The following is a 10677-nucleotide window of genomic DNA, read 5'->3' on the forward strand; positions in this document are numbered from 1 at the left end:
TTTTTTATTTAGAAAATGTAGTGATATTGGCTCTATCATCCTAAATCTTTTTTATTTTTGCAAATGCATTTTGTTGAACAATAAATTTTGATCAATTAAATCACGTCACATCATCACAATAAAATTGAAGAAAAATTGGGCCAAATAAATAATGGACCCGAGCCTGCGCAAACAAGTGGGCCCAAGTCCTAGCCCACTAAGCAAATGGATCCAAGCCTAAATCCACGCAAGCGAATGGGCCCAAGTTCAAGCCCAACAAGCAGATGGGCCCAAGCCCACCTAAAGCCCATAAAAATTTTCTATAAATAGAAACTTTCCCATTCGTTTTAAAGATAAAGGTTGAAAGGATTGAAGTTTTAAAGAACTGAAGATTCAAACTTCAAAAAGCTCTCAAGACGTGTGAGTTCTTATCAACATCGAGTTCACCATCTTCTGAAAAAGATCAAACATTTCTTGATTTCCAGAAGATTGAAGCTTAAATTTCTATTTAAATCTTGTGTGAACACCCTTATTTATTTTTTATATTTTCTAAAATATATATTTAAATAATCTATAAAACTATTTTTCTAAGTTAAAAAAAAAAAAAAGGTTTACAAGAAGTATTTTATTCCTTTTTATTATTTTAATCTTCTATTAAACTAATTATATCTATTTTAATAAATTTTTATTTAATTATTTTTTAGAAATATCAAAATATTCTATTAATAAACTAAATATTTGGTTGTTATATTATATTCACTTTCCTTTATAAAAAAAATCAATCCATCAAAACGTTTTGACTAATTTGGAAATCGTCATATTTCTTAAATAAAATTTAAACTGCAGAGTTTTTATTTTTCTTTATTTTTATAATTGAAGATCGTAGACATGATAAAAGATAATGTTTTCAAGCTGTGGTTGTGCGGAAAACGGCAAATGATGGAGAGGCGTAATTCTACAGCGTTTTTATATGATTTGTAGTATACGTCGTCGCCATTGATTTTCAACGACTTCATGTACGTGGATTTATGTTTCTGGGAGGTTGGTGTTGATCCTCAATGGAGATGAAGAAGACGCAACGATTTGGGAGGAAATTTAGGGTTTTGAGTATTTGTTTGAAGTTTTGGATTTTGTTTTTGGGAAACGTAAATATGTTATGATTTAACGTTGTTTTGGGCTATGGGTCTTAATTATAGTGTATTTATGTTTTCACAATGATTGTATTTTATAATGTGTCATTAGGGATATTTAAGTTCTATTTGTAACACTTTATCATTCCACATTTTTTCGTTTTTGCTATTTTTACAAAGTAAACTTCATTTTTTTTTTGTTGTTTATCTAGTTGCCCAAAATATTTATCCAAACAATATAATTTTGAAAAGTAAAAAAGCCTAAGTCCATAATGTAAAAGTACCAAAAAATCCCAGCCTACACAATTTCTGTTATTTTCAACCTACGATTATCCAAACTATATATCTATTTCAAATCTATAGGGATAGATAGATAGTTATCTATTACTTTCTTATCCTTAACTATTACAATTGTGTATCAAGTTTCTTAAAGTTCTTACTTTCCATCATACACTTGATGAAGATGACTTGGAAACAATTAGAACCACAAAATTAGAAACACCCATTTTATTTAAAGGGTTGATAATTTTCGCATATTGTTTCGACTAATACATCTGCGCTTAAAAGAAATCATTTTGCCTAAAAGTCTATATAGTACTACACATGTTTTAATATTATATATAACTCGCTAATTTGCTCTAAACAAATAATTTCATATATTTTAATCAAGAATAATATAATACTATGTAGTATATATATGTTTTAACCAGTTAAGCTATGTTCAAATCGATCCTATTTCACTCTCTTTATTGCGTAAACATTTAATTAAACCATCGTTCAAATCTTAATGTACTCTATAACATTTCAAAAATAACATCAAATATGCCAAACAATAACTCCAACAACAAAGCATATATTAACAACAAAACAAAAAAGAAGATGATTTCCATATAAATCACATTTCATCATCAAACTAATCAAAATTAAAACATAGGGTATGGAAATATAATTAATCAAAATCATTAGTTAAGTGTTACATTATTATTACGATCATTATCCTTCAATTGTAAAGGGTAAGTCAAAGTAGCAATATGGTTATGAGCCACAGTTCCAATCCAAAGCTTCCCTTGAACTTCTCTAACTTCACTCATTAGCTCCATAACTTCACCTTTTTGATCTTCAAGAACTTCTAAAATCTCACCATTTTCACTAAAAAGTGAAATGACAGTGTACATTTTCATCCCTATTAATCTAGCCAAGAAGCTCATTCTTAAGGGTAACCTAAAATAAATGCTTCTTATCCATGGATTGTGAGTTAAAACCTCTTGTGCTTTTGTTCTGCAACAATCTATGGCTACCCAATATTCATTCCTTTCGTTCCTTCTTACATTGTCTGGAAACCCTGGAAGATTGGCCACTACTTCCACTTTTCCATTTCTTGCACCTTCTAGCCATAGCTTCATTAATCTGTATATTTATATATATATATATGTCACAATGAATATGTTAATCAATATCAAAATATAAGAATGACATTACTGTAGTCTTATATTATTCACGCTTAAAACGGTCTAGAATACAAGGTTGACTTTAGTTCATGTACTTCTCTTCGTTTCTAGTTCTTTCCTTTGTTTTTCATCTTTTCGTATACTTTGACCGTTATACTTTTTGTTTCTACGATATTTTGGTTTTCCAAGCACATGTTTTATTAGATGATTAATCAATAATTTAAAATGGTATCAAAATAAGTGATTCAAGAGGTTTTTGTGTTTTTTTGTCCATCTACATGCATGTAAATTTGAGGGAGTGGGAGAGAGTTTGATAATGTAACTTTAAATTTTTCTTTATCCACCGTTACAAATTTTTCTGTCAATGAATGATTTAAAAAGTTCACAGTTTTTTTCTCTCCAAATTTGCACATTCAATGATTTTTATGGGCTATATTTGTTAGAATACAAAAAACCAATATCATCGCCTTTTTTAAAGATCAAAACAATGTTCAAATTTTCAATATCTACCAAAATATTGAGATCTCAATGTCAATAAAAAGATCGATAAAATGACAAATGTTGATGAATATTTCTAAAAAAAATAAAAAATTCATAACAGATCAATATCAAAAACCTATGTATATATAGTAACGAGAAACATCGATGAAAATGTCAAGATGTTAATGAAAATCGAATAGCACGAGGACAGTTAAAGACTAAAATAAATAAGAAACACTATGACATAAATAATTAAGTGAATATTTATATACACCCAAAATAAATCAAAATTAAAATAATGCACAAGAGAGGGAGTATTTCTCAAAGAACTTGTACTATATATATATATAACTTTGCATGTTCAATATATATATATGTGTGTGTGTGTTGATGTAAAAGTAATACCTGCAATTGGTAGTTTCTGTATATAAAAGGAAGGTATGGTCTTTAGACAATTGCACGCCATTTGGAAAGGCCAAACCATTCAACACAACATGAGTTGTTTTAGTTGAAGGGTCATATCTAAGAAGCCTTCCCGAGGCTTCTCCTTCCAACAATATGAAGAAATGTTCCCTAACCAACAACAAATTCAAACATCATCCTCTGATAAATAGTCCCTATCAAGAAGGATTTTATCAAACCATGTGTACTTACTATAATCAAATCAAGAGAGAAATGACCTTATAGTAATATATACATATAAACTCTCTTTTGCACATGAATATATGGTATAAATCAATAACTACTGATTAAGCAGCAGATCAGGGATTTGATCAAACTGAGTATATAATTTTTGATGAGTAGAGTGAAATACACTTACACTCTATTATATCTCTTGCTAGTGTCAGTGAAGAAGATGGAGCCATTGTTATGGATATCAAGATCATTAGCAAAAAGAATGGGAGTTCCTTCAACATGAGTGGCTAAGGGAGTGGCAGTTCCACCTTGAGGACCAACCACAAGAAGCCCATAATATGCATCAGCAATGTATAAATTCCCACTTTGTTTCTCAAATCTTAAGCCAAGGGGCCTTCCACATTTCTTCTCATTTTTCCATTGTTTTGCTGTGGTTGAATCAACCCCTTTAGCACATACCTTCTCTGACCTGATTTTCAATTCCATTTTATTAATTCATGAATACCTTTGCTTGATTTTGATCAAACTATACATTCAACTACAATAAAAAGTTATTGGCTCTATTAATTCTCGGTGAATGTACATTTAATGAAGTATAAAAAGGATCAGTGAATTTGGCTTAATAGTATTGAACTCAAGCTCCAACGAAACTTAAAATAAAAATAGCATTATAATTTAAGGAAAATATTTATGCATGAGTGTTTTTTTTTTTTCAATGCTCACATTAATCAAGCTTAATTTTTTATGCCCAACTTTAGTTTTGTTGAAACTAGATAGTCATGGAAGAGTTTATTTATTATTGTTAAAATTAGAGAGTTAACAAACTTGTAAGTTCAGGGTTTACTTCGATAAAATTGAAAATTTTGTTTAGTATAACTACGACGTGAGATATTGAATTTCTAAACTTTAGAAAAAGAAATATGTCAATTAAGTAAAACTTACTTTGACGAAATTGAGAGATAAAAACATCAAATCAATTGATTTGAATAAGAATGGAGTATATGATCAATTTAATTTTAGGATTTAAAGAAAAGAAAATTCTAAACTTTACCAATTTGGTGTGACAATTGCAAAAGTCTCCCACCCAATTTCCTCCCCCATCCATCTAACAATGCGGCCATCGGCAAGCCCAGTGTAAGGCCCACGACCCAATGCATCAAACTCCAAGGACTCAGGCCCAAAAACCTCATCTTCAAATTCCAAATTTCCAAGGCCCAAACGACTCTCATTATCCTTGGGCCAATGGCCCATAACCTGGCTGTAAGGTGCAATGTCATGCTTCACAGGCCTAAAATCATAGCCCCCAACAGGGCTCATCTCAAATGGGTCCATTACTACAAAGCCCAGGCCCAAAACTAGCAAGAAAAGCACTGGGTGTTGAAGCAAAGATTCATCCTTCACTATTCCTTTCTTCTTCATCTCGAAGAGAGTTTGTAGAGGGAGAGAGAAGAAGCACTTAGAATCAGAAAAATTTTAGACAGAGAAGAGGGGCAAAAGGGGCTTGAGTTGAGTTGAGTGGGACTCTCGAATTGAGGAGGTTAAATAGTTGGTTGGAGGGGGGGGAGAAGAAGGGGCCATGCCCTAATTGTGTGGAAGGGTTTTAGGGTTGAAATTAGGTTACTTTTGGTTGGAATGTGCATGTTTTCTGTATTATTTCTTGTTGTTGAGTGGTAGCCTACTAATGTTTCTTAGATTTTTCCTTCATTTTTTTTGTTCAAAATTCAAATGGTTGCTTCTTTAATTCTCATGCAAGTTATAACACTTTTTGGAAATGGAATTCCCAACTTATGACACTTCGATAGTGGATGTATTTATCTTAATTAGTTGCATTGGATTTTTTAATTTGTATGGATAAATTGTTAAGAGATTGGATTGGTAATGATTTTATCCATAAGAATATGATTTTGTTTAATACCAATTTCTTTGTCGTTTAAGGAGACAAGTATCTGAAATAAGTTCTAAAGTTTAGTCTTCTTTGCCTTTTGAATGAATGAGCTTTTGTGCCCGGATTAAAATTATATGTTAGGAAGATAAAAATCAAATAGATTACACTATTTGGAGACTGCTCGAGAGGACAAAGCCAGAAAGGTGTTGGAATGTAGGAGGAATCAAGGATGGAACAAAAATAAGATCATGAAGCACAAAAAAATGGTGGAAAAAACAAAATGAGTTTAATATTACAAATCAAACTAAAAACGCTTAATTTGAATGCGAGTTTTGAATTACATTACTTGACAACAACTCATGGTTTTGAAGATTATTCTCTGTTTACTTCTCTCCATACCTGTTTCTTCTCTTCCAAAGAACACGTGCTATTGTAGTTTTGAAAAAAAAAAAAAAAAAGAGGAAGGAGTTCTTTCGAAACACTCAAAATAGCTTTTGGAGTATATCTTAAATGGATTTTATCAAAAGAATTTAAATAAAAATAATTTAATGACTAAAATGGGTAGTCAAGGTGTGCAATTCACTTCTTAATTGTAATTAGTAAAGTTAAGTAAAACTTGACAAAATTTCGAAATTTCATATCTATTATTTTGAGTTTATATAATTTATATTAGTTTGGTTAATTATTTTTTTTTCCACGATTTAATTGCTAAAATAGGTAACCAATTATAATTAATTGCACATACTTCTATATAATTTATATGGACTAAATCTACATTGTTTTCGTCCGTGATATATTAAATTAAGTGAAATATAAATAAAATTTATCTGACTATAACTACAATTATTCAAGAAAATCCATCAAAATCAGAAAAACTCAAAATAATAAATATGACATAAAACGTCTCCTATTTGTTGGAACTCATAATTTTAATATCTTACATGGTCACAATGTGATTTAAATTGTAGCATTTCCACGTTATCACCACTTTTACACGCACAAGATTTTAAGCTGCAAATGATCAAATCAAACGAAGTAGACTTACCACTTTAACGATTCACAATTTTTTTTAAGAAAAAAAAAAAATAGAAAAATGACACAGACAATGTGTATTAAATTACACATTTAACATCAAATTTATCAGTTCTTACATGCTTTCCTCTCAATTTTGCATGACAATGTTTATCCTACATTCAATTACTTGAATGAGAAATGGTATAAATTAGAGCATACCTTAGCGCATTGATTTCCAAAGTCTTGTAGCCATAGAAGTTTGCAAATTAGTGGTAGTAGCATCACTCTCCCTGGAATTAGAAGGTTCCATTGGCATGGCTGAAGAAGGGTTCAGCTCAGAGAACCTAAAACACCCTAAAAGTCTTTCAGGAACCTCCATCTTTGTTTTTCCTTCAATAAGAAAGGCTATATCAGCTGTTATAGTTGTGAAGTAACCAAACACCAGATGAAACACGGCCTTTGCCATGATATTCGATGCCACGTCGATATCAACTTCAAAAAAGTTGTCCCCTACGATGTATTTACACGAAAGAACACGCCCAACCACGCAGATTGCTTGCTCGCCGACAGCCTTTTTGACAATCCAAGGGCCATCGACAATATCAGCAATTAGTTTAAGCCTTGAGTTTCTGAAGTGGTCATCGCCTTTTAGAAACTGGTCGATTAAAGAGCCTTTGGGAAGGGGCTCTATTGATGCAAAATAAGAAACAAGATTGTAGTTCTCTTTGCTTGGAAGTTGTAGATTAAATGCCCAGATAAAAGGCCTTGGACCTGTAGGAAATGAATCCTTAATGACCTTCTGGACACGGCTGTTCGGATGGCTTAAGATCTCTCCAATCTTTGCAGAGCTTCTTATCCAGTCAAAACCAAGAGGTTTTAGAAGTGATTCGCCTGCAGGAACTTTTTCCTTTGTTGAAAAGTACTCTGGACCTCTCACTAGGAACTTGTCTCCATGTGGAGAACTCCAACAATTTGAGTAGTTACCATCTACACCACGAAGTGGTATAGTCCCTCCTGATCTCACTCTTTCTATCCATTCAACCTCATCTTCACCAATATTTGCCATAAATCATCCTGTGAACAATAGTTTACGTATATATTTTAACTGTTCAAAATTAGAGAATTACAAAAATATTTAATGAATATGCAAAGAACTTAGGCTAAATTACAAAAATAACTTAGAACTTTACCCTTTGTTAAAAAAAGTATTTGTCTTTCCAAAGTAGCAATATTACTTGTTCACTCTTTATAAATGCGTCAAACTACCCCTAGAGCAGAAAACAATCGATTGTTGAACTAACATTTGGATTAGAAACGATGTAACAATGTCCAAGTCCCAATATTGCACTTCTAGTTCCAATTTCCGTTCAACAATTTGACAGATTTCTGCTACAAGTGTAGTTTCAACACTTTTTTTGAAAGGTCAAGAGTAATATTACAACTTTTGAAACAAAAACAAGAGTATTTCTAAACCAAAAGGTAAACTCCAAGAATATTTTTCGTAATTTAGCCACGAATTTGAGCAAAGAGTCTTTTTGTCGAAGAAACTACGGAGAGAAGAAAAGAATTAACTATGATGAAAGGATGGTACAAGCAGGACACTTTCCAAAAGTTCCAATATATATGCGCAAAGGAAAATTCTAACCAACATGAATTCCTCGCTGCTACCACATGCATAATCTAGAGAAACTTAAGAGTCCCATCCTTATTTCTTGAGAAACCTCTCACTACAACTCATCAATGTTTCTGGTATGATCTGCAAGAACGATCTTATGCATGTGGAATAAAGAAAGGCTTGAACAATTGATACGAGGAAGATTTTTTTTTTTTTTTTTTTTGGCAAGAGTAAATTCTTAACACTGCATGACTTCTTAGCCAAATGAGCTCAGTATAGTTGAGTTAAACAATATTAAATTGCCATGAAAAATCCAAAATAATACTTCAATTGTGCTGATGGCTTATGATCTATTTTGTGGACTTCATCAAATCCTCAACTAATGTTTCAATCACCTAAAGATTTATATTTAGCAAACAAATTGACCATACTCATAAGAACAAAGTTATAAAAGTAACATAAAACAGAAATTTCTGTTTCATGCATCCAAGCAGTTAAACTCTATCACTACAAAACAACCAAATCAATATCCACTCAATTTCTCAGTCAAATCATAAGAAATGAAAACCCAACTAAACAGGACAACAAATCCATACCTACGAGGACGCAATCCAAGGAAGGAAACCTCAATTGCGAGCCACTAGAGCAGAGATTCCAGCAATGGCGGGACTCAGGAAACCCTAGATAGAAAGAGAGAAAGAGAGAGAAAGAGAGGAAATTTCAAATTCTACCTTGTTGGGTTTATAAGGACAATGTTCTTGAAATGCTTGAAGATTGAAGAAGAAAAAAGAGATTGATGGAATGAGTTTTCTTCACCTGCAGAGCGTTGGGGAGATTCAAGCAAGATTAAGAATGTTGTTGGAGGTTAGTTGCTCCATAATTAAGAAAGCATCTGAAGATGAACTGTTGCCGCCATTGAAGCTCTTTACTAAAGATGAAAGCTCAATGGAAACGTCAAAAGTATTAATTGGTTTTCCATTGAGAACCGTCCCCACTTTACCTTATGACTTTATTGATAGATTTTGGCTTAACAATTAATACTAAACAATAACGTATACAATCGGACAACAGGTTTTAGATTTGAATCTTTTCGATTATAAATCTTGTGAAGGTTAAGAGAATAATATATAGTTGTAATTGTTAATCAAAATGAGTATATTTGTCACCAAATGACATATGTTATTGACCATAAACTTGACATAAATCTATAAAAGCAACAAAAGAAGTCCACAATTGATTGTCACATTTTTTTTACTGGAGAGTTTTGCCCTTTTTCTTATGTTATATCAACCAAAAATATTAGAATATCATTAAATTTTCTCTCTCTTCCTCTACCCCATTCTTAGGTTGCAAATAAGGTATTGAGTTAGAATGGATTGGTCAAATCACTAATTTTTCGTTTGAGAGAGAGGAGACCAAGATCGGGAGTGAGAGTAAAAGAGAACAATGGTTAAGATAGATGAGAGCAAGAAAACATATGAGATTGAGATCGAGAGTAAGAGGCACAAAGATAGCATTTCAATCTAAATATACAGCGTTTTGTTATGACAATTTCATTAGTATGCTAAGTAAACAATAGAACAAACAACGGTTAAATCTTTATTCAACCTTAAAATTTTTTTGTCATCTCCGTAGTTTAAAAAAATGTTCAAAAAAATTGATAGAAAAGGAAAAAGTTACAAAGATAAAAAGACACTCATCTATTCAAATTTGTGGTGTCTCATCCATTACTTAGACATCTGTTAATTTCATAGAGATATCAATAAATATATGAATGTAGTATTCAATAACAACAATAATAACAAGAATAATGAAAATAACAACAACAATAATGATAACAAAAACAATAATGTAGGTGGATATATTTAAATCATAAAAACCAATAAATTTGTGTAAGGTTGGTTGAGATATAAATTTAATTGATCAGATTTGATAGTTTCTTTTCCCATTGTGCTATTTTGAGAGTTCTACGAGGAAGAGATGGGGGAATTAGTAATGGTTATGTTGATTGTTTTTCATTTTTTCAAAATTTGTTTTAAAAAATCGTGTGTCGAGAATTTAAAAATAAAACCGCTAGTAGATAAATATGATATCATTAATTAAAATTATAAAAAAATATCTATTTTTATCTTGAGAGGAAAAAGTATATTCTCACATTCTCCCTGTAAATAACTTGAATCTTAACATGAGACATGAGATCTAAGGTTTGAACTTCTACTTTGACAAATTTAATAAAAGTATATCTAAAGTGTGACACATCTTTTTTTTTATTTTGTAGATATGATATTTTTAGTGTATGAGGTGTATCAATATATAAATATATGAATAGTACATCAAGTGTTGGCATAAGTATATCAGTAGGTCATCAAATGTATTTCAACAGTGTATCAAGGATATCAAGTATATATTAGGTGTAGTCGTAATTTTTAAAATTTATTTTATCAAACGTTCAAACAAGTTTGTGTAAATTAAAGATCAAGAAAATTAACG

The 10677-nt window shown here is 31.2% G+C and overlaps 2 protein-coding genes across 4 annotated transcripts; both read right to left on the minus strand.

Moving 5' to 3' along the window:
• Window positions 1-1992: 1992 nt before the first annotated feature.
• LOC103483969 (protein STRICTOSIDINE SYNTHASE-LIKE 13) lies at window positions 1993-5521 on the minus strand. Its single transcript, XM_008440853.3, has 4 exons — window positions 4725-5521; window positions 3858-4142; window positions 3443-3610; window positions 1993-2516 (listed from the first exon to the last, which is right to left on the minus strand). Exons 1-4 carry the CDS (start codon window positions 5090-5092, stop codon window positions 2072-2074), a joined length of 1266 nt encoding a protein of 421 aa, XP_008439075.1. The 5' UTR covers window positions 5093-5521; the 3' UTR covers window positions 1993-2071.
• LOC103483970 (protein ENHANCED DISEASE RESISTANCE 2) lies at window positions 4126-9170 on the minus strand. 3 transcript variants are annotated; one of them, XM_017043427.2, is made up of 4 exons: window positions 9004-9170; window positions 8784-8867; window positions 6792-7646; window positions 4126-4142 (listed from the first exon to the last, which is right to left on the minus strand). In XM_017043427.2, the coding sequence occupies exon 3, from the start codon at window positions 7636-7638 to the stop codon at window positions 6793-6795; it is 846 nt and encodes a 281-aa protein (XP_016898916.1). In that variant the 5' UTR covers window positions 7639-7646; window positions 8784-8867; window positions 9004-9170; the 3' UTR covers window positions 4126-4142; window position 6792. The 3 variants fall into 3 exon arrangements, with proteins under 3 accessions (XP_016898916.1, XP_016898915.1, XP_008439077.1); XM_017043426.2 differs by lacking the exon at window positions 4126-4142 and adding an exon at window positions 6425-6569; XM_008440855.3 differs by lacking the exons at window positions 4126-4142; window positions 8784-8867 and adding an exon at window positions 6425-6569 and having other exon boundaries at window positions 8919-9158.
• Between the last annotated feature and the right edge of the window lie 1507 nt (window positions 9171-10677).

The sequence above is a fragment of the Cucumis melo genome, chromosome 6, assembly GCF_025177605.1.
Source record: "Cucumis melo cultivar AY chromosome 6, USDA_Cmelo_AY_1.0, whole genome shotgun sequence".
NCBI classification, from domain to species: Eukaryota; Viridiplantae; Streptophyta; class Magnoliopsida; order Cucurbitales; family Cucurbitaceae; genus Cucumis; species Cucumis melo.

Excerpts from the sequence above, each read along its gene's own strand:
- LOC103483969 (XM_008440853.3), bottom strand. The coding sequence starts at position 5,092 with ATGAAGAAGAAAGGAATAGTGAAGGATGAATCTTTGCTTCAACACCCA. Across the intron at positions 4,143-4,724 it reads GCAATTGTCACACCAAATTG|GTCAGAGAAGGTATGTGCTA; the intron begins GTAAAGTTTAGA and ends ATTGAAAATCAG. Across the intron at positions 2,517-3,442 it reads ACAGAAACTACCAATTGCAG|ATTAATGAAGCTATGGCTAG; the intron begins GTATTACTTTTA and ends ATAAATATACAG.
- LOC103483970 (XM_017043427.2), bottom strand. The coding sequence starts at position 7,638 with ATGGCAAATATTGGTGAAGATGAGGTTGAATGGATAGAAAGAGTGAGA.